We start from the raw sequence: 22,761 nt of genomic DNA, 5'->3' as shown, positions 1-22,761 counted from the left end.
CCAGGAGGCAGGTGGCAAACTAAGCCTATTGCTGACAAAGCAAAGACAGCCCTCTTCTGCCCACGCTTCCCCAACCCACCTGGTGCTTTCTGCCCATTCTATTACCTGTCAACCAAATCCAAGACACCTGTGGGTAGCAGGAGGGGGTGGCCAAGAATGGACAGGCCAAAATAAGACTTGTCTTATATAAGAGGGCATATATACACAGTGAAAGACTCTGTACACAGGAGCTTGAGTCTTCCGTTGGCTTGATCGTGTGATGTCCTCTTGGTCCTGAGCTCTGTGTCTGAGCAGGCAGAATACCCGACTCGTTCTGCAAGTTAAGAATATTGGGAATTATTCAGGATGTTATTTCAGCTCTGCATTCCCCACTTGCCTCTATGGCATGAGCAGATGCAGCCTTTGCCAGCTGCTGCTCTTTGTATTTTATTTTTCTTCTGAAGGAAAGGAATAATTACACTTAAAAAAACAATAACCTTCCCCAGGAAGGCAGTTCACATGACAGGCCAAATTCATCTCCAGGCCAATGCTGGGGAAAGCACATGGAATTACAAAGAGGGACAGATCTTACCTAATAGACCCGCAAGCTGGCAGCAGACTCCACAAGAGAAGAAATATTTAATTATAAGGAATGTATTGGCGCCAGTCTTGTCCTGGTCATGTAAGATGAGCACAGCAATGCTGTGCACCAGCCCATGCTGCTTGTACACAAAGCACTCCAGAAATCATCTGCCTCACCACAGCCTGCCCTCACTGTATTGATAGGCTGTGCTAGCCATGTTGCAGGGAAAACGGCTCTCTTGCAGCAAATGCAGATATGTTTCAGAACCAGGATATAAGCTATGATGTTTAAAGAAGAATTTAAAGGCTTAACTCTGTTTTTTGGTTCAGATATTTTTTGGTTCAGAATCAGACTTGCTACCATTTGGAGGCTGGGAACAGAGGAATGGCTATAGCAGGCCTGGCCAAAAGTCCCTTTAACCTGAGCCCAGCAGCAGTGTAAGAACAGGTCCTTTCCTGGCTGCTGTTCCCCCTCCTGGCACCTCACTGGGGACTAACCTCAGACCTTCAGAAAGAGGACCCCTCGCTTGATAACGGAAAGCCAAACCCTGGCCTCCCGCACAGGAGCATGTGAGTTTGCTAAAGGATGTTCCTGCCCGTCCCATGAGCATGTTGTCCCTGGCTGAGTGCTACCCCTCTCCCCGCAGGTGCTAGCGGATGCCATGCAAAGCCTCCTGGGTTCACAGTGTCCAAAGATCCAGTTTTAATTGTGTAACGCACAAGCTAGCCTGTGGGGTACCAGAGAAACAGTACTACTCCCCAAGCAAGGCCTGCTGTGTGCATCTTCAACAGCACATGGGCATCTCACACTTACTCACGAGAAGATGCTCTTGTCCCAAGCCTTGTTTTTCCAGCCAGGTTCCTCACCTGTAAGGAGATGGCTCATCACTGCAAGACTTGCCAGCCTTTCACTTTAACCCAAGATTTTTCCATCAGTAAACCTCACCTCAGTTTTCATCCATGAAATGTCAGCTCAGACAGGAAAGAGACTCTTCGGGAATGATCCACTACCGGCCATGCAAATTGGAGTGAAACACACATCAAGAGATTTGCATTTAAGCAAATCCCAAACAAGGTATCACGGAGACATCACTAAATTGTGGAAAACATATTTCTGTCAGGCTCAGCTGGAACTTTACCAGTGGAGTATGAGCCCTGGCTTCAGTCTGCTCTGGGAAGCTCATGACAGTCAGCCTTTCTCCAAAGTCCTGCAGAATCTGAGAGCTGGGACTTGTCAGCAGTGACGACAATGGAAACAGGTGAGTTTCAGCACCTTGACTTTTCGCAAGCGTAAAGATACATCTTCATAGAAATATCAGGGAAAGAACATACCGTGCCATCCTTGGGCTCATTTTTAAAAAAAAACCAAACAACAAAACAAACAGGAGGAATAATTGTCTAAAATCCACATGTGGCATCTTTAATGTCCCAAGAATTCAATAGTACCTATTAGCATGTTCTGCCTTCTCTAGGCTGAATTTATATTCCTTCACAATGCAATATTTTTCCAAAAGGCAGTTAGATCAAAGTGATGTGAAATATGATTCAATTTGCTTGAAAATTATATAAACTCAGGCCTAAATTAGCATTCCTTTCCCCAGTGCTGCCAATAGCAGAGTTATCTGGAGTGTTAATAGCTGGCATCAGATCCTGCTGAATAACTCACTGAAAACAACAGGTTTATTTATGTGAGGCTGGACTGCTAAGTTGAAAACAGTGTTAAAGGACAGAGCCATTACGTTGCTTACTTATAAGAATTTGAGCAGAGGAATAACTGTGAGTATATGGGTGAAGTAACTTCAATAGCACAGCATCCGTGTGTAAAAATAAGGAGGTGTGGAAGCGTTTTTCTAATGTCTTTAGACCATAGTAAAGATCTTAGGCAAACAGGACTGCAGAAGTGCAGATCATCAGACACTTGCTAGAAATGGTCACAGACAAGCAAGGTCAGTTAACACGAAGAGGTTGTAGGGTTTGGCAATATCAGACTGCAGAATAAAAGAATAAAAGCTGCTCACAGCTTTTCCAGTGATGCTATTTCAGAAATATCCCCATTCTGAAAATTAAATATAAGACTGTCTCCTTGGCTTTGGTCCTCCTCCAAAAGTTCTGTGCTGAATCTTCAACTGGATGCAGCTAGCAAAGTCTGCATGAGTTATCGCAAGTATCAGACCATGATGGAGCTGAATGAACTGTGCTATACAGTTCAGGCTTTTCTATCAAATTGCAATGCTGTATCTTTAAAGGAACTCTCATGCAAAGATGCAAAGTTTCCAATGCAGAAAGTATAGCTGTTTCTGCCAGTTATACCTGCCCTGCCACAGCTTTTCAGCTCCAGCTACATGTGCGCAGCAGGTACCCATGCTTCCAACTGCTCTCAGTAAAAACAGCCCTGAAAAGGGGCTACAGGAGGGAGATTTCTTCCTTGGGCCATGGAAAAGAGCCGGTCCCAGTCTCAGCTGCAAGAGTTGATATCCATTTCTGGTTGTGTCCTGGCTTGTCCACAGATACTCACTGGTTGATATGCAGACTCAGTGTTTACCTCTATTTCGACTGTTTTGATCATAAGCTTTCTGGGGCACTGTCTCTTGCAATGTGTTTGCCTTGTGCCTGGTCTTGGCTGAAGTCTCTCTGGTTAGTACTCAAACACCCAGTTGCCCAAAATTGCAATTGCTATGGCCCAACAGAAAACATTTGGGGTAACCTCAAGCCAGCACTGAGATTCTGTGTTGTTTAAACCCTCTACTCTTCCCTTTCTAAGCTCTCCACTTGCATGTGCACCTGGGGACACAATGCCACATGAATGAAAGTGATAAATGGAGCCAAATGACACAACCTGAAAAACAGAAGGGCAAAATGGTATATCACAATTTTAGAGATCAAACACATCAGCTGTGGAATGGCTGTTTTTGTCCCTCAGGAGAACATGGCTGCGTGTTTTCCAATGGATTAGCTTCAAAGTTAAGTTCTTCTCTGGAAGATTTCAATAAAAGCCCATGTGGACACTCCTCCCTGGTTCCACAGGTGTGAGCCCTCTGTTCAGGCACAGCCCGCTAGCCAGGATAAAAGAGCTGTCCCTGGTATCGTACCTCATACCTCTCTCTCCTCACTCGTGCCAAAACACCTGTACACAAGGCAGATCTCACAAAGCTCTATCTAGGCAGAGGAAGAGGACAGATGCCTCACACCAAAAGTCACACAAACCCTAGGGACAGGTTGTGCTGTATTCCAGGCAGGTCAAGAAAACAGAGCCAGGCCTGCCGTCAGTCTCTCGGGTGACATCCCGAGACACTGAACCCCTCTTTGTGCCTTCCTCAATAACCTTGATAAAACAACAGAGTCCCCAAGTCCCTGTCTGTATTTGCTGTGGATACAAAGCAGACTCAGCAGTCAGCTCCTTTTCCTTTCCTGAGATCTGCACTGTGATTCACATCACTGTTCAGAGCAGCGACTTCAACTGTCCAGGGTATTTCCACCTTTGCTGCACTGAGGTCAAAGCTCGCAGAGCAATGTACTGAAAGCCAGCAACTCCAGAAGGGCAATGAGGGGCTAAACCACAGCATCTCTGCTGAAAGCAATAAGGGCTGTAGAGTTAAATCAAATTTTGCTGACCCAAAGGGGAAATGTAGGATCCCCCAGAGATCTCTTCGGAAAATAAAAGCCTAAAACCATCAGCCAGCCATATCTGGCACAGAGGGAGCTGCATGGAAACCACATGGCACCCAATGCTGAAATACAGGGTAGGGCACCTCAGACTTTGTTCTCTGCAAATGAGCAGCCCTCGCTGTTGGGCTCCTAAGGGATGATTTTGTATTAATAATAGCAGTCTTATATACTTCCTTCCCAACTTGGTGTACAGAGGCGATGAATTTGCTTCTTCCGTAACAACCTCTTCCAGCTGCTATATGCTTTCATTGAACTCCTCTAATGCTCGTTTCATTCCCTCAGTCCCTACAGATTTTGGAAAACGGGTGTACCAGGGGGTGCGAGTGAAGCACACAGTCAAAGATCTTCTTGCTGAAAAACGATCCAGGCAGACCAGTGGCTCCTGCTTCAGTGTAAGTCACTTCTTCCCCCCCCCCCCCTCCCCCCTTTTTTTTTAAACCAGAAAAGTCATGTCATGTAATCCTCTGGTTTAAAGACCATTTATGTTGAGTTCAGGGCGCTGCCAATATTGGCAGGGAATAGCAAAAACATTTGCAACACTAGTGTTTGCCCCAAAAGATCACAGATGTCTCCTTGATTTTTTACATCAGTGAACCTTTGAGGGATTAAAGTCCTTCCTCCCCCCCCATTCCTTTCACATCCTGCATATGACACCTTTCCGAGTCAACTTCCTTTTTTACTAGCTACAATTGAACAGCTCAGTGCCACAAAAATAGATGTTCTTCCCTGAATGTTGTGCTCCTTCCAGCTCCTCTCTGGCATACTAGAGTGCCAGGGGAGATGCAGTGATGTTATAGTCTGGAAAGAGGCCAAGCATCAGTTTGTGAAAGATGATTTCTTCTTCTAGTGGTTCTATGGCAACAGGAAACCTAAGTCAAATTATAGTATGCTACACTGTTTTTCTCAATTACTAGCAAGAAAAGCGATGCTGTCCCCAGAAGAAGACACAACATTGCAGGTGCCAGCATGTGGAATCCAGTGGCACAGTAAGCCATTCCCTGTGCGTTGTCAAGACTCACCTTTACCAAGCAGCAACACTTCACTTCCAGGCTGATTGGCAGCAATGGGGCCACTGACAGATAAGGAGATGCCGCCAAGCTGCTGAAACTGTGTCCTGGAAGGAAAGGGTGGGAGCAGAGACCGGAATTACTGGCAGCAGAGGACACATTAGGAGCTTTGATGCTCTTTGCCCCTCAGGCTTTTTGCCTTTAGCAAAACAAAGAGACCTCAAAGGGACTTGCAAGTATTTTTCTCAGTTACTTTCATGCATGTTAACTCTGTGTACCAAAACAGGCAGAAAACCAGCATGGGCATTACCAACCAAAGCAAGATCTAGCCATAGATATCTTCACAGCCTTCAGCTAATGCAGAAAGGCAGAAGAGCCCCTGAGCCATAGACAGTCACTGGGAAACACATGCTCCCACCAGGCAGGCATTTAGGAATACTGCTTTGGGGAGCAGCAGGAAGCAACTGCTGTGTTTGCTCTCCCTGAGAAAACAGACCCTGCTTGATGACTATCATGCTTTACCTGCTCTCTTTCTAGAGGCAGCAGCTTCAACAGCTGCAATCAAAAGCCCTAGGAACTGTAAAACACTTGCTGCTTGCCTTATTGCCCTTTGCTTTGTATTCAAAAGCTTAGCAGTTGTGTGTCTATCTAATGCAAAATCAGCTCTGTTGCTAATTCCCTATGAGAGACAAAAAATTATTGTGCAGGGCAAACATCCGTATTTGCTCGAATATATCATGAAAAGAACAGCTGTAAGTGCAGCTCTGTTTATCTGACATAATATAATCCAGAATCAAAGCAAACGGCAGATAACTGAACACCCCTTTGTATATTTATGATGCAGTGTAATTTAGCTGCATCTTTTGTTTGACCATGATCTTTGCTCCGAAATCAGTAAGCCTTTGTTATGCAAGGGGAGGTCTATGGAGGAGATCTGCTGCTGAGGAAAGGTCATTGCTCATCAGAGGTTAGCTGCTGGGCTGTTTACTGAGGTAGTAGAACAGCAACAATTTCATGACAGCCAGGCCCTGCACACATCAAATGATAGGAAACCAGTGTGTACTGTGATGAAAACCACACAATTTGGGCTTCTGAGTTCCCACCAACTGCAGGGCAGAAGGGCTTTAGGGAGGGTCTGACTTTTTTCCTTTAGCTCATCTACTGTCTAGGCATGAACCAGCAGTTACCCTCTGCATGATAAAGGATTACCCTCTTTTCTCAGGTGGGGAAACTGGTAGGTACACAGATGAAGCACTATGCCCAGCAGCACTCAGAGGCCAGGGTCAGATCATTCAGCAAACTTGCTGTCAGCAAGCCAGTGAGGTGCCCTGCCCAGACTAAGCTTTGCTTTTCTTAATTTTTATTACTTCAGCTGCTGTTCTACAGATTGGGCCCAGAGAGGAGATATACTGAAGCCAAAGTATGGTCAAAGAGCACCATAGGACCCTGTTGCAGGAACACGTCATTATTATGACCTGGATCCTTGCATTTAGTCCCCCAAGGCAGCCTTGTAGCTGAACAACGCTCCTGGGTTACCAAGGCAGCGAAGCAACACAGGTGTCTGGAGTACGTACCCCCAGCCAGTATCTCTGCGCTGTCATGTGCAAGGGAGGCTGAGACCAAGCTTATCAACAGCTGAACATGCTGTGGGCTCAAGTGATGCTAAACAGACACACTGTGTTGCAGAAGATCCAGCTACCTCAGTCCCAGGGCATTGAAAGGAAGTAACGCAGAGAGGAAATGAACTAATGGGCTTCAATTAAGCCGAGCCATTCATCGCCTGATAAGGAGCCAGGAGGCAAGTGAAATGTAGGTCTCTGCAAGTATGTGGGTACCTGCTAAGATGAAGGCCAAAGATGGGCTGCTGCAGAGGTTCTTGCAATTGAATTACGCAGGTAAAGCCCTTGCAGCTAATGTCAGCTCTGTGGCTATCCATCATAGGTGCGTGCTAGAGGACCTGCTGCCTGTGACACAGTCAGATAGTTTCAGTGGCTGTTGAACAGACAGAATCAAAGATGAACTTAGATGCACTGGTAATTTGAAATGCTCCATACTAGAGGCTGACAGCCGTGCCCAGGGACCTTCCTGTCCCTCCAGCAAAGCATCCCAGCTCTCATCACTGCAGCCCTTTGACCTGTAGGCAGCATCTGTGCTACCTGCACCTCCTAACTCAACTTTTTCCTCAAACACAGTATTATGGGTGCCAGATGACAGTACTAGATTACTTCCCAGTGGGGTGTTAACACTGCGATCTAAACACTAGTGCAGAGGCCTGCACCGTTACTTTCGAAGAGATTCCTCCTCAGTGAATGCAGACACAAGCTGGCAGCAGGATACAACAGCCATGGACAGACAGAGGAGGTAGTGGGGAAAAACCCTGAAGCAGGAGAAGGTGTTACTGAAGTGACATGGATGCCAAGAGAGGTGTCTGCTGAGAGCAGATTTTCATGGGGAGGCTTTAGCTTTGCAGGGCGGCGTGCATTACCAGCTATGATCCTCACTGAGGTCTGTGGCTGAAAATGGTCCAGGTGGAGACAGGTGCAAGCCCCAGCCCTGACCCTGCAATGTGAACACTCTCATCTGCCCACAAGCCAAAGGGCTCCTTCCTGACACCTCCTATCACTCCCACAGCCCGTGTGACTTGTGTGGTCTCAGAGCTCATTTTCATGACGGAGCAGGGAGCAGCTGCAAGCCTCCCTCAGCAGTAAAAGGAAGTCCTAGCACTGGCAAATTTAATTCAAATTTAAACCTCTAAATTTGGTTGCTTGCTGTGGCAGGAACCTCCTGTTTGCACTATGCAAACTGAAAATAACATGCCACCATCACTGGCCAGGGCGACAGCACAGCTAAAGTAAATGCAGACATGGGCACTGTATTTCTGCTCTAAGGGTTTGGAGGTCTGGAGACAGAACTCAGTGAAAATCCATGTATGAGCTCTGCTCCAGAGGAGCAGATGCTTTTGCCACAGTGCTTTGTAAGGAATTAGCCGCCATGAGCACCGGGGTCACTCAGGGCTAATTCTTCCATACCTAGGGACCAGGAGGAGAGTATTATTATCAGTATTGCTGTAGCACCCAAACAGGAGCTAGAAACAACTGCCTTCTGCACACAGCCTGCTTGTTCTGCTAGGAGGGGCCAGCTAAAGCAGCTCTGCGGCAGGTAGATGCAGCACAGGAGAACTGGGCTAGAACATGGGCCATGCAGAATCTGCCTGTTTTGATCAGCCAAGAGCTTAGATACCAGCTTATTGAGACCTGGTTTGTGCCAACACCAAAATGACTGCTCAGAATTATGCCTGCATTAAGGGACACTGCAGTACATGAGAAAAGCCAGTTATCTTGATATTTCTACTGTTATCAACTCTACACAAGACCTTTAAAATCTCTTCTTGGCCTACAGCTGCTAATACCTCAGAGGCCACAGGCTTGAAATCTTGTAGTTAAGCTCTTCGTACTTATACCAAGGCTCAAATAGTGCATCTGAATTATGCCAACACCTTCCCAAACTACATGCGTAGAGAGCTGCCTAGCTTTGATAGGACACTTTTTAACATATCTTTATCTTTTGCAGGGCAACACCAGCACACCGCAGTTACCATTTGTCCAAATGCCAGGTGAAGTTTTCCTCCACCAATAAATACCTTCTATGCAGGTTGGACAGTTGACACTGCCCCTGTCTCTTCTCCTCCAAAGGACACAAAGTGAGCAAAGGAGCACTGGAGCAGGGCCACCCCTCAGAGGGAGCCCAGGAGGAAAGCAATTGAAAGAGTCAAAACAGGAACAGCAATAATAAAAGAAAGGCCCCTGTAATCTTGTATGAAATTCCCAAAGAGGGGAAAGAGAGGTAATTAAAGCAGTTCCCACCTCTTTTGAAAGAGGTGCCATGCAGATCCCCTTCTTTTCCCTCTGTGTCTCCCAGTTTTCCATGGAGCTAAAGAGAGAAAGCACAAAACCAGGAGCTGACCTGTTTTGTCCCTTGAGCTCTTGGGCAGGGAAAGGGGTGTGAGGCCGGAACGGAGGCAGGTGGTTTTGCAGCTGTAACCCCATCTTCCTCCCAAGGGCTGTAGCAGAGCAAGGAAAAAGCAAAGGCTGGTAAAGCTAACCTCAATCCCCCAGCCTCATACTTGAAGCTTCCCAAAATATATTTGGTTTGCTGCAGATGGAGATCATCAGCTGGATCAGGGCAGTCTGAGGTGCTAAAAGTACTTGGACTGACACACCTGTTTCAAGACAGGATTGACTCCTGCCCTGGGTGATGCTGGAGAGAAAAAGGTTTTAATTTGCAAGGTGCCATTAGCTCTGTGGTTCCCCAGGTGCTGCTGTTATGGTTTCCCTTTAACCAAACCTTTTTTCTGACCACCACAGGCTCACCTACTACGACTGGTTACTACGGCGTCAGGAGATCCTTCACAACCGAGTTGGATTTCCACAACACAAAGCAGTTTGTCAGTGATGTCTACTCATCCCCTCTAGGATCCAAGCCCTTCTCGTGCAATTCCTCTGCCACTCAGGGCTACTCAGCACTCCTGGACCCATATCTCACCGACCAATATGGGGATTACCGTGCTACTCCCCTCACAGCTGGTACCAGCTCCTTCTTCAGCCCTTCTTCTGTGCCCCCTCTCCTGCCATCCTTCCCTAATGACACAGCGCACTTCCTACTAGTGAGTGAGTCTATGGTTCTCAGTCACCCAATGAAGGACTGCCTGATTTAAAGCTGGGGGTTAAGTCAGGGGGACTCATGCGGGAAGGATGTGGCTGTTACAGGAGGCAGCCACAGCAGAGTGCACAGCACATGGGTCAGGGCTGAGGGGGAATGTTTTTTCTCTTTGTTGCGGTCCTCCATCTAATTGTCCCCTCTTCCTGTTGGAGACCAGCTTCTAAATTAACAACCTTCCCTGCTCCCCAAAACAACTACTCTGTTAAGCTCCTTAAGTTTCTAGAAACATCCTTGGTCGGCTCCAGGCTGTTGCCTATCCCCATCCCTGCCACTTCCCAGGAGCCAGCTCCATTCACACATCCAGGTCAGAGCTCCTGGGCCCTGCAGGGTCAGGGCTGGTCAGTCCCACTGGGAGCCTGTTCCAGGCCTCGCCCACTATTGACAGCATGGATGTTTCCTTTCAACAGTTTTAACACCAAATACTGCCCCAGAGCAACAGAAATCCTTGTGAGTGTTCCCAGCTAGGCTTTGGGGATAGCTTGGCTTGGTGAAGCCAAGCTAGATATACCATTACCTCCAGGATAAGCTTTTATTCTTAAGGGTCTTTCTTGCCTTCTCTCCCCACTTCCATGCAGAGAGAGCCCTGGGAGCAGACCTCACCCGACAGTCTCAGCCAGTCGGATAGTGCATGCTCAGACCCTCTGCAAGCACTGCCTGCCGGCACCAGCTGCCTCTCCTCACAAGAGGCCGGAGGCGTTTCCCCATACCGAAGCTCAAGTTGGACCCCAGCCATCCCCGGAGCCCAGCCCTACCCTCTGCATCCTCTTGAAGATGTCCACTACTCCCCCAGCTATGCTGCCACCTCATCCTACTCTTTCTCACCATTCCTGACTGTGGCAAATGAGCTTACCTCCAGGATGAGCCACCTCTTGCCAGAGCAGTCCTTGGAGATGCCGCCCCTTCACGATAACTCTGCCTGGGCAAAAGAGGATGGAAGTCCCATCTGGGGGACTTATGAAGGCCGGAGAACTTATTGATGAGAGATAAGATCTGGAGGAAAAGAAAAATGGACCATTATTGAAGCAAATTAATTATTTGTATGTTTTTTCCTAAAGCTGGTCCTTCAAACAGAGGATGCTAACAACATGCAATGCTTTATGCTCTGTTTAGAAATACAATCGCTTGGATCTACCACATTTAGCTTATAGTAGTGCCTTCTAGCACCTTATGAAAATCATTGCTCACAATCCTGCTGTGCCACAAGTAAAATACACAGCCTGAAAAATATCTGCACTCTATGGGCCTTTCCTACAAACAAGGATCTCAGGTACTTCTTTCCAGATGCCGAGAGAACAGGTTGCTCTGAACCTTAAACTACATCTACAGAGCAATGTTACCAGAAGAGATTTGGGAAGGCTGGGGAGCAAGGCAGGGGGTGGGGGCAGCCCTCCTTAATAGCACAGAGTCTGTATAATGGTATCTGGTTAGCATAAATGTATGTCCCTAACGCTAGCACGCTGCAAACGAACATGGCATTGTCTTGGGCAACAGTTACGGCCAGAGTAGCAAAGGCATGGCGCATTTGAGCCTACAGCACAGAAGGCTACAACCGAATAAAGCTAGCTCACCATACTACACCAGGGCCTGGCAGACAGCTTAGGGTGTTGGCAGGGACTGTTGGGGCACCATACTGCCTGCTGATCTGCACACAAGGAACCCTCTCCATCCTTCCCACCTGCAACGCACAAAACACATCCTCCCCCGTTTCCCTCTTGCCCTGAAGAAAACACAGAGCTGTTCCCCCTCTTGCCTACGCCAGATCAATACAAGTGATGTGAGTCGAAGCCTTGTGTCAGTGGGCATGAGGCAGACTGCTCCCAGCCCCTTGCCAAGAGACATCCACCTGGGGCTGTCACTGGGTTCAAGGCAGATCTGAAGTCCCAGCGCCAGACCGGGACCCGTGGCCACTAGAGGTAGCTCTGCGCACACAAACACACAGAGGAGTGCTGTGCAACCCTCACAGATGCAGCCCATCCCGCCTGCTGCCTCCATACCCGATGGAGGCTACCCCCTTTGCCTCATCTCGTCCCCCAGCCTGGCATCCACAGAAGCAGCAACAAAAGCCTCGCTGAGGAAGAACGGGAGCTTTCCAGGGCCTGAGAGTGTGTAGCGATGAGACGCTTTAAGGCCCTCCTTGCCTTTTCTCCTCAAATCCTGGGGCTGATGGGGCATTTGGAGCCTCCTCAGCACCCTCCCAGGGATCATAAATGGCACCGGGGTCACAGGATCGGGCCCAGACCATCGCTTCACGTCATGCTGCCTGCAGGCACCTCTCTATGGGGGAACGTGGACTGGGAGATGCAGCACTGCACCTAGAAATGGGCAGCAATATCAGGCCCCTGTAAGCAACACTGCAGAGAGCTGCCAAGCAGGCCAGGCCAGTCCTCTACACAAAGCCCTTTCTTTTACAGGCATACCACCTAGCACCATCCCTGGCACCCCTCATCCTCTAGCCCAGGAATGTCCCTGCACCTCGGTGCGCACACAGCAACTGTACAAGCCCCTTGCTCAGCCCACACCTGGCAGACAACACCTCCCTGGCTGTTCAGGCACCCGCAGACCCTCCAGAGTATGTTCTGGCATCAAAGGACGGATTGAGTGCTCCCAGGGATCTCAGCACCTGCCCTTCCCAAAAGGGAGGGCTCTGTGCAGGCTGCCCCGGGACAGACCTCTCACCCTGACCCCTCGCAGCATGGCTGAGAAGCAGCTGCAAGAGCGGGAGCACCAGCAGCCCTGGTGCAACGTGCCCAGAGGAGCCCATTTATGTCTTCACGGGCTCAGCACAGCCCTTGCTTCTACCCCGCCGGTGTCGATGTGCTCCCGGTGCAGCGGCTCAGCGCCGTCCTGGGGTCACAACCACGGGTCAGCCCCAGCCACCGGGTGAAGCTCGCCCCCGCAGCCCTGCCCAGCCACTGGCCTGTGCCCAGGCTTCCCCAGGGGCCAAGCCCCCTGGAGCCCCGGCTCGGGCAGAGGCCCACGGCCGGCTGGGAGTGCCCGGCTCTGGTCCTGGCTGGGCTGGATTCCCTCCCAATGCTTCCTGATTCCCCAGACTTGTTCAGACCTGCTCGGAAAAGCAAACTCCAGCAGCTCTCTGTGCCTCAAATCTCGCCTCTGCCCACCCCGTGGGCTGCGCCCTTCTTTTTGCTAGTCGGGCCCTGGAGAGACAGGGAAAGCTCAGCCCAGGGAAAGAGCCAGTGGCCAGGGCTCCTCCACACATGTGCTAAGCTGAGCTAGGCTGCCTCCCTGTTTGGTCCGTGGGCACCACAGGCTCCTGCGAGCGGCAGGTGTGGAGCATCCTGGGGTGACGCCTGCTCAACCGGAGCTGCTCCCCTGACCATGAGCCAGGGCAAGGCCAGGAGCCCCAGAGCATCTCGGGGTGTGTGCCGGTCTCCTTGCCCCGCACCCAGCCCCTGCACCCCCAAACCGGAGGCCTGCACGAGCCCGCAGCCTTGGTCCACACCACAACAGACAACACCGCCAGGCTGAACTGCTGTCCGTAGCTGCTGTTTGACAAAGTGGCGAAGCAGTCACCACCAGCTCTCTCAGCTGTACCTTCTTCAAGGGCCTTGCATGGACGGGGACACCAGGGTCAGTCTGGCTGTATTTCTGTCAGGCTCTGAGGGGGAAGCAGGGACAGAAAGTTTTTGAGCTGTCTTGGAAGTGTTTGACCCACTCTGGCATTTGGCTCTTAACTAAGGCAGGGTCTCTGTGAGCCTGGAAATGCTCTGAAACCCAGGAAATGCAGGAAAGCCCCAAACACGGGTGCTTCATGTTTCCTTAAGGCATACAGCTCAGTCACGACTGGAGCTGAGCAGCCTGCATGCTCTGCTCTGTGGTCTCTGATTACAGAGGTAAACATTACCCGGGCTCCTGGGAGTGCCAGCCCCCCTGCACAGTACCCGCAGCCTCACCAGGCTCTACCCACCCACCACCGATGCTTCACCAGGAAGCAGCCCCAGCAATGCAAGGGCTTCAGGTCTCAAACCACTTAGCATGGGCAGGTCTGTGTACTCCCCTGCGACGCCCCCCGCCCTGCAACTTTCCCAGTACAGCATGCTCCTTTTTGCTGCATCGCGGGGAGGGGGAGAGGGCTCCTCTCCAGAGGAGCCTGTGGGAAGCATCCCTGCAGAGCCACCCCGAGCAAGGATTGGCCTACCAGGAGCTGCAGGGGCACTCCTTCTGCACCAGGGATGGCATCGCCACTGCGACCACTCGCCACAGAAATCAAGTGTATTTGTTCAACTTAAAGGAAAAGATTCAGCTGCAACAATAGCCAAACTGAACTGCTAGTAGATTATTAACAGCCTGGCCTGCTTTCTCCTTCAGCCAGCTATTCCCAGGGCACGGCAGAGGCTGCATTGCCCAACGAAAAGTTTAAACGCAACCTAAAAAACCTGACTACTTCAGTATTGTATAGTGATGAAGGGCCATCCAAAAAGCGTGGCATCCTACCACACACTGCAACCCCACCACTTGCAGCACACAGGGCAGGACAGCACTGAAGCACGTAAGAAGAGAGGGGCCGATTTGTGCAGCAAGAGCAAATAGTCTGAATTAGGGGAAAACGCAGATAAACTCCAATATAAGCCCAGCATCTGGACGGAGGGAAGGGAGTGCTGTGGAAAGAAGTGGGGTTTGGGTAGCTTCAGCTACCTGGGTGCCCAGGGCAGCCTCTTTGTTATGCCACGCCTGCCCACTGCCATTTAGGCCCCAAAACCTTAGTATTTAGCCTTAAAAGGTGAAAAAATGTGCAAAAAGCAGCTCAGTCCCTTGCAGAGTCCTCTCTGCAGGTAGCACATGAAATATGAGAGGGCTGGAGCGCAGCCTGTGTGTCTGAGGGGAAAATACTGAGCCCGTTTCAAGGCATCTGCTTCGTTCAGGGAAAGATGGATAAAACCCTGCAAATGTCCCAAAAGCAAAGGGTGGGGAGGGTGGCCCCACCAAATCTTGTTCCCCCAGACCCTCTGCTAGATGGGGATGTGCTCAGTTTCACAAAAAGATAGCCCATTTTGTGGAGCCTTTGAATATTCAAATTGAAAGTATCGCGCAATCATTGATTGTCAAATCATTGGTTTCTAGAGGTTTTAAATACTTGGCATTAGGAGAGAAAAACTCAAACTTATACCCGTAGGGATAAAACAATAATATTGTCAGGATCCACCTGGCATTGCCACCGGGCAAGCAGGTCCCTTGGCCCCCAAATTTCAAGCCTGTCCCCTCTTGCCCCCTTCACCTGCTCTGGGGCCGGGGCCAGGGCCACCGCTCCCGCCGCACCGGGTGCCCGGCAAGGTGCTGCCTGCTCCTGCTCAGGATGTCCGGTAAGCCCTGCCGCGACCCCCACCCCACCCCCAACCCCCATTTGGGTCTGTTTCGGGGTCCGCCGGGGTCATTTCGCGAGTGAGGCAATCTCGCCTCCCAAGCGAGGAGGAACCGGGGAGGGCGGGGAGGAGGGAAGGAGGAGGCAGGGAAGGGATCCTGCCCACCAAGTGCCAGCCCCCGCCGGGCGCGGGGCCGCCGCGGGGCCGGGGCGCAGCGGAGCGCAGCGGGGCAGGGCCGGCCCGGCCGGGCAGCAGCGGCCGGCGGGGGGAGCCGGGGCGCCGCAGCACCGGCCCCGGGCCGGCTCGGAGCCGCTCGCCCTCCGGCGACCATCCCCGTGGCTCCCGGCGGGGAAGCGCTGCCTTCCCGAGCCCCTGCGGCGGGGCGGGAGACGCGGCCCCCGCACCCTTGCCCCCCACCTCTTTGTGCCCTCCCCGCACGGTCTGCCCTCGCCGCACTGCTCTTGACCCCCCCCCGCCTGCCCTGAGCGCCCTGCTCCCCGACCCCGAGTCCACCCTGACCCCCAGCCTGCACTTGTCACCCTGCTCACGATCCGCAGCCTGCCCTGACCGCCCCGTTGCCTGACCCCCAGCCCACCCTCACCACCCTGTTCCTTGACCCCCAGCCCCAGCTTCGTCACCCTGCCCCTTCCATCCACAGCCCGGCCAGTTCGGGAGAGCTGGCCGTGGTAGACCCGCTCTCAATGCTTCAGCTGCACGCAGACCACGTCGGGGCCTCGGGGTGCTAGAAAAGCAGGATCCCTGGGGCACAATGCTCTGCCACGGGAGCTGGGGGTGGGGGCTGCCTGACAGCCAGCCCCTGGGTCATAGATGTGTCCATATCTCACCTGCTAGTTTAAGTAAGTTGCTCGTAGTGTAGCCCCTAGCCCTGTCCAGCTACCCGCGCAGACCGGAGCTAAGAGGTTGTACGCAGCACGAACCCAAACTTGCAGAAGGGGCTTCTAGCTCAGGGCCCTTCCTGGCTATAGGGAGGCCTGGTAACAGGGTGTTCGCAGTAAATTCAACCCTTCTCTCCCCTCATTTTCCCCACCTTCAGTTTGTTGAACAGAAACAAAACATAAAAATATGAGATGAATAATCCCCAGCTGCTGAGAACACAGCTCAGCAAACTCCCCTCGAGGCAGACCCGGCTCAGCCTGCCACCTTTGTGGAGGGACCTGTATGCCTGTTACAGCATGTCCTCAACCAGAGCACCAAGGGGGCAGCAGGACGGCAGGTGGGCAGACAGGAGGGTGAAGATGCTGTACAGCCATCAGCAATGGGGAAGAGGTTATAGCAGAAGAGGACAGTGCCTACAGCGTAGGATTTCTTGGGTATGCGGGCAGGGAACCTGCAGCCAGCTGCCTCCACTGCAGGATGAGATGACAGTAGTGTTCATAGGATCTGCTACTAGCTGAAAATAACAGCGGAAAGTTAGGACAGAAACAGAACTGCCAGAGGCTTTGAGTATTTTACCATGAGTACAGCAAGTGAAAGTGGTTTTTCAGGCTAGGTAAATTCTTTACCATTTCCTGTACTAAAAATCCCTCATCAGGTAGTGACTGATGATTGCTGATTGGTTTTGGCTGGATTAAAGACATCCTAAATGCTTCTTTGAAATAAATGGGAGTTGTACAAAATGAGCAAAATAAAGAGATCATCTAGGCTTTGCAAGAAGTGATTCATGAAAGCAGTCATTTTATTTGTGTTTTGTTTAGTGCTCTGAATAACTGCCCACATATTTTCATTGCTTTATTCCTGGTCTTCATCTGCCAGATGAAGCGCTTCCCACATTTATTTTCAGGTCCTAAGAGTGGCAAATATGATAGGAATTTAAATAAATTCAACAGTAGCACCAGATGGAGCTTGGTACTAGGACACCTGGCGGGGGGGGGGGGGGCAGGAAGAAGGAGATAGAAAAGAATAAAACAAGTATGACTGCTAAATATAATCAACACCAACTTTTTCATAAATGTCTGCTTGTCAGACATTAATACAGCTTGAACAGCAGGTATTAAAGAGGGCTATAAAGTGTGATTACAAGTGACTTAACGGTGACCAGTTAATCATGTTAACTCTAAGTTGACTCCTCATAGAGCATGCCTGAAAACATGCTGGATTTGCCGTATGCTCTGAAAGTCTCCCATCTTGTAAAGTGTTTTTCCACAAATTCTTTCAGGAAAGCCCAAGGTGTATCAAGGTGTTAGAGTAAAGATTACAGTTAAGGAGTTACTGCAGCAGAGAAGAGCACAACAAGCAGCAACCGGTGCAGCGGTAAGTAAAAATCTTTTGGTGTCTGCTTTGTCACTTCTCTCCTAATCTTTTTCGCCAAGACTGTAATCTCTGGGCCAAGGAGACTGCCAAAGTCTGAGTGTAGCAGGCTGGTCAGGATAGGGGAGAAGAACCTTCAGCGAGGGTAACTGCAGCAGTGATCTACACAGGTGATGGATCTGAGCCATTAGTGCAGGGAGAAACCAGAGCTGGTGCTTCAGAAATGCAACTCACTCTGGGATAGAAGGTCCACATGGATAAATTTCAGTTCCGCTTACAGTTATCACTCCAGTATCATTATGCTGGATGAGCAAGGCAGGCCGTGGTCCCTGCCCTCCATTTAAAATGTGGCCTGGCCGGGCTGAAGCATGGGCCAAACTGTTCCGCAGCATCAGGTGAAGCATATGCCCAGGGCATGCCTTCAACCTGACCCGTGCAGCTTTGAAGCTCAACCAGTGCAAAGCTCTGCCACACTAAAGCTCCCCTAACCCTCTCCTTTTCCACAAGTCTCAGCCCACCAAGAAGCTGCTTTCAACTACCCCTTACACCTGGAGGCTTTCTCTTGTCCAGGCAGGAAATGAAGGCATCAGAGAGGTACAGTGTCTCCAGCAGCTCCCAGGCAGTGGAGAGGGTTTGGGAATTTGGGACTTAGCAACAGCCCCAGATTTTGGTTAGCAGAAAGGTAGAAAACAAGGCATGGGCAAAGACTTCTTAAGCAGGGCTCCCTCCTGCTCCCTTAGGGCTCCTTAGCATAATATTCAAGTGTGCCTGACTGAAATCAGGTCTCCAATGTTTTTCAGTACTCCTAGCCCCATCCCTTCTAAAGGAGGGGATGGAGATCTGTGTGTGTGCTCACACACGTGTACACTCTCTCTCTCACTCACTCTTCCAGTCTTTGTAGGAGTCCTCTAGCTCCAGCCACTCTAGGGATTTGCATAAAGAGGTTGGTAAATCATTACTTCTTCCTGGTTCATGACATTACAGCTTTGGATGGTTTTCAGATTTCATCTCCCACCTCCTGTACCTCGTTGCAGCTGATTGCACAAAAAGCTGATCAGCCTGCAAGCCACAGGCAGAGAGGCCTGTCTGAAGAGTGCACAAAACTGCTGGGCTTTGGAAATGCTGGGTCATTCCTCCCCTCCAGCCCTAACGGTAGCAGCCTCTTCATCGCAGCCAGGCATCACAGGGCTGCGTGGAACTGGTTTTCGCTTCCCACAGTGAGTTTACACAGCGCTTGTTTTGCCCACACAGGAAAAAGTTAAAAGTAGCAGTGCAGGAGGTTACCTTTGTGATCTGCAAAAGTTATGTGTTGTCCTGGAGAGGCCCCAGAGGTTTAGGCTGGCAGCATGAGCTGCCTCCGTGCACTGAAAAAAGCCGAACCTGAAAACTTCTGCTGCCAGTGGTATGGCTCTGTCTGCCTTGTTACACATCTGCAGCCAAAGAGAAGAGGAGTAGTCCTACAGGCACTTTCAGCCCGAGAGGAGTTTGAATAAAGGAAGTGGAAGTCTGTATGAATTAAAACTGAGGAAAAAAACCCAGTATTTGTATTGGCAGAGCAAAATCCTGGTCCCAAACAACAAGCATCAAAACTCCCATTGCTTTTGGGCTGGATTTCTCGCCTCCAGCAGGTCAGGTTCCTAGAACAGATTGATCTGTCCACTTCAGCTTCCAACATCCCTTAGAAAATGAGACTGTCTATTTTCATAGAGGCACGTAGCTGTGTTAGAGCAGGGAGCAATGTCAGAGCTGGTTCTCAAGTGACATCAACACCAAGCACAGCGACCCAGTCTGATGCCCAGCCACGGGGATACCTGCAATTGTCTTTAGTCCTGTTTCAAGAGTTATCGCTACAATTTGTTGATTACTCATGCCCAATCATAATTATCCCTACAAATTCTTTGGGATCCCTCCACTGTGGAATTCGTGGTCCTAGAAATTAACACATTAGTTTCAAAAGCAGTCACATCTCTGCTGAATTAACAGTAATAATGCAGTAGGAAGAGCACACTAGCAAGGTGCTGTATCAAGGGCTTTACACCAGGTTGGTGTTGTGCTCCTCCAGTGCCATTATAGGCTCAGGGAACAATCATGTTTTGCACGTTGATCTCGTTCTGTCAATGCTAGGGAACTTTTCACGTCACAGCCATGAGGTAAATAAGGTTTACATAAATAGATTGAAGCGAAATCCTGGCTTACCTCAGCACGTAGAAAAACACTCCCCTGTGTTACAGTATCTACAATTCCTTTTCTCTCCTTCTCTTTGGTCAGGTTTCTTGGGGCAGCAGCAGCATCCAGTTTTCAGAGTCTGTGTCTCCTCCTCAGCCAGGTTGGTACAAAGCCCATCCGCATGTCCCTTCCCACCCCCTTCGCAATTTTTCCCACAGCCCAGAGTCTTTCCAGCCCTTGGTTGAGGCAGGCACCACCAGATAACCAGCAATGCAGCTAATCAGCACCTGAAAGGAGTCCACAAAATGTGGATGAGGATGCTGTGAGGCCAGCAGGGTACATATTACCCCTTTCAGGAACACGCTCACATGCTCTCATTTGTGCAGTTTATTTTTTCCACAGCAAGGAGCGAGATCCCCTTCAGGAAGGGATGTTCATCCCCTAGGGGATAACACTGCTGGCAGCACCTTCTCCAGGCTACAGTCTGTGGGTCCAATTGGAGCTCGACGGTCAGATTGCCCTGAAGTACTTTGTTGTGTTCTCACTCTCCTGGCAGCATCCATAGGAGTGAGAGGAGTGTCAGGTTTTCAGCAACACAAAGAGTTTCTTCCTCCTGTATGTGAATAGCCAAGGAAAGGGGGAAGGGGTTGGGGTGATAGCACTTTGGGCTCACAGATCCTTCAATTATTCTGCAGCCAGAGCAGAGAGACCTAAAAGGTTGGGCAGGTGTGAATATATACATTGTATGGACAAGGAAATTATTAAATCGTCAATATTTGGGAATCAATTTGCTTATGTTAATACAGAAACGTGAGACATACCAGAGCTTTTTCAGGCTGGGAAGTCTCCATCTGTTTATGTAATTTGGGTGCTTTTCTCTTCCTCCCCAGATCCAGCTAAACACTGCCACCTTGAACCTGCAAACAGTTATGACTCTGAGTGACTCTCTACCCACGTGCAGTTCCACTGTCTTCAGACCTGTGCTCCTCCATGTGGCCAGGGCTTTGCTTTTAACCATATTTGAACACAGCATGAAAAGATAATAATTCTGAAAAGTCAGATCTGCTGTGAGCTTTCATATCCCCAGAAAGCATGTTGCAGTACAGTGAGAGTCTGACCCTACAGCTTTCTAGGAACTCACACTTTTGCCAGTAACACTACGTGGGCACAATGCCATGCTATCGCTGACTTGCTCTGTTTTGTCTGTTCAGAAGTTTGTCTCCTGTCTGACTGTTTGGAGGATTAAAGAGCAAATTATTCTTCTGTTATCCCCTTCTTCCTGCAGATATAGCTACCCTGCATCTGGAGACTAGGTGAGGCAAAGGCACAAGCCATCTGCCAAGCTGTGAAGCATAAATCAAGTAAACAGTTGACATTTGAAGGGAGGCCAGAGGGTCAAGAGTCTGAGGGGGTTTCCAGCTGGATCCCTGTCCAAAATGGCTGGAGCCAGAAGGGTTTCCAGCCATATTTAAAGAGCTTTCGAGCTTTCCAAGGCGATTAAAGTTCCCCAAGCTATTTGCATGCTTTTGAGCATCTTCCTCCTGGTGTCTGCTTCCCTAGAAAATTCACCCTGAACTTGAAGGACTTTTTTCCTTGTCTAAATCCATAGGGCTACTGAACATATGAGAGTACCGAAACCCGACCTGGGCCAAAACCTGCCCTTTGTGAAGACAGATACTGAATAATCTGCTACTGTCTGGTTTACCTTTTCTCCTAGATCCCATCTCTTCTGTTCCCAGCTATTGCCCATCATGGCAGTTCTCAAATTGCCTCTCCTGTGAAGAAAGCCCTAGCTATTTGGAGCAGCTGGTAGATTCCTGTCTTCAGACAGATGTTCCATTAGACCCAGCCTTCAGCGCTTTCCAGCCATCCTCGCCCTACACTTCAGACACCTTCCAGCCAGTCCCCTTCTGCTTTAACCAGGGCCTGGTAAGCTTTGTGTCCCAGGGGAGCAGCCACAGGTGCACTCAGAGGGAAGATGGGGAAGGGAGTCACATCCTGGGGCAGAATGGCAGCAAGCCGATTTGGAAATGTGGCTGCTTTTAGGGGTATGGGGCACAGCAGCAGCAATGCAGGCTGCTTGTGTGGACTTCTGCATGGTTTCCCATTGGGAGCAGAGGACAGGGAGGCCCAGCCAAACCTAGAAAGAGGCTGCAGAATAGGGAATGTCCCTTCTACAGATCCTGTAGATTTTCTGCAAAGAATAGCCCAGTTCCCACTACTGGTTGTCTAACTTGCAGAGAAGCTCCCTATTAACACTAATGTCACAGGAACTGTCTCTTGGGTTTAGGCCCCCAAGGGACAAACTATCTCCCTGGGTAGCCAGACCCTCCTGAGAAAGGCAAGGGCATGGAAATTCTGGCTTCTGTCCACATTTCCCCAAATGACACCCTGAAACATGCTGCTGTTTGTTTTTTTTCTCTCAAACTCTAGGCTGCCGGATCCCCCAGTTCAGCTGATCTGCCCAGCCCATTAAACTATAGCTGCTCTCCTCCTCAGCTATCTCCTTTCACCCCGCTGACTCACAGCCCACCCTCTGCTCTGGACACCAAGACCTATGGCTACCCTGCGGAGGAGTGGTCCTGCCATACCCCCTCCCCATACACCACCTCAGCCTGCTGCTGCACAGCCTGTGGCTCCCAGCATGAGGACAACAGGGTCCCGCAGTACTTCCCCTGCCCCAGCACGGACTGCATGGACTACCTACCACCCATGGCCATGGCCGATGACTTCTTCAGAAGGGATAGGAACTGTGACATCTGCTATAGCTAATGGGGACTGTGGTTTTACACATCCACTGTATATAAATCAGATTAATTGCCCATGAACTATGCAAAGTTGTGCTGCCTCACACAGTCCAGTTTATTCTTCACTACTCACACATTTTCTACATGATGCTGTCACTACATTATTCCTCCTGTCTTGTATGGTCAAGGGTGTTTTGTTGTTGTGGTGGTGGTTTGATTTTTGGTGTGGTTTTTTTTTCCTGTTTGTTTTTTGTTGTTGTTGTTTTTAAAAGAAATCCCAAGCTGCCTTACCAAACACATGTCATTAAG

At 50.1% G+C, this 22,761-nt stretch overlaps 2 protein-coding genes across 2 annotated transcripts; both read left to right on the top strand.

Moving 5' to 3' along the window:
• Nucleotides 1-1,810: 1,810 nt before the first annotated feature.
• Nucleotides 1,811-10,942, top strand: C8H11orf53 (chromosome 8 C11orf53 homolog). Its single transcript, XM_030021176.1, has 6 exons — nt 1,811-1,820; nt 3,586-3,646; nt 4,460-4,619; nt 8,805-8,847; nt 9,599-9,897; nt 10,529-10,942. Exons 1-6 carry the CDS (start codon nt 1,811-1,813, stop codon nt 10,928-10,930), a joined length of 975 nt encoding a protein of 324 aa, XP_029877036.1. The 3' UTR covers nt 10,931-10,942.
• A 5,522-nt stretch (nt 10,943-16,464) lies between these two features.
• COLCA2 (colorectal cancer associated 2) lies at nt 16,465-22,477 on the top strand. Its single transcript, XM_030021174.1, has 5 exons — nt 16,465-16,505; nt 17,425-17,542; nt 19,808-19,865; nt 21,423-21,634; nt 22,139-22,477. Exons 1-5 carry the CDS (start codon nt 16,465-16,467, stop codon nt 22,475-22,477), a joined length of 768 nt encoding a protein of 255 aa, XP_029877034.1.
• Nucleotides 22,478-22,761: the final 284 nt, after the last annotated feature.

The sequence above is a fragment of the Aquila chrysaetos genome, chromosome 8 (genome assembly GCF_900496995.4).
Source record: "Aquila chrysaetos chrysaetos chromosome 8, bAquChr1.4, whole genome shotgun sequence".
Lineage (NCBI taxonomy): Eukaryota > Metazoa > Chordata > Aves > Accipitriformes > Accipitridae > Aquila > Aquila chrysaetos.
The sequence above is the reverse complement of the archived record's forward strand: the minus strand, read 5'-3'. Positions and strand labels throughout refer to the sequence as shown.

Coding starts and splice junctions, on each gene's coding strand:
- COLCA2 (XM_030021174.1), top strand. CDS start 16,465: ATGTCCTCAACCAGAGCACCAAGGGGGCAGCAGGACGGCAG. Junction 17,543..19,807: donor AAGCAGCAACCGGTGCAGCG/GTAAGTAAAAAT, acceptor CTCTTTGGTCAG/GTTTCTTGGGGCAGCAGCAG. Junction 21,635..22,138: donor TCTGCTTTAACCAGGGCCTG/GTAAGCTTTGTG, acceptor CTCAAACTCTAG/GCTGCCGGATCCCCCAGTTC.
- C8H11orf53 (XM_030021176.1), top strand. Junction 3,647..4,459: donor AAAGAGCTGTCCCTGGTATC/GTACCTCATACC, acceptor AACCTCTTCCAG/CTGCTATATGCTTTCATTGA. Junction 8,848..9,598: donor ACCATTTGTCCAAATGCCAG/GTGAAGTTTTCC, acceptor TGACCACCACAG/GCTCACCTACTACGACTGGT.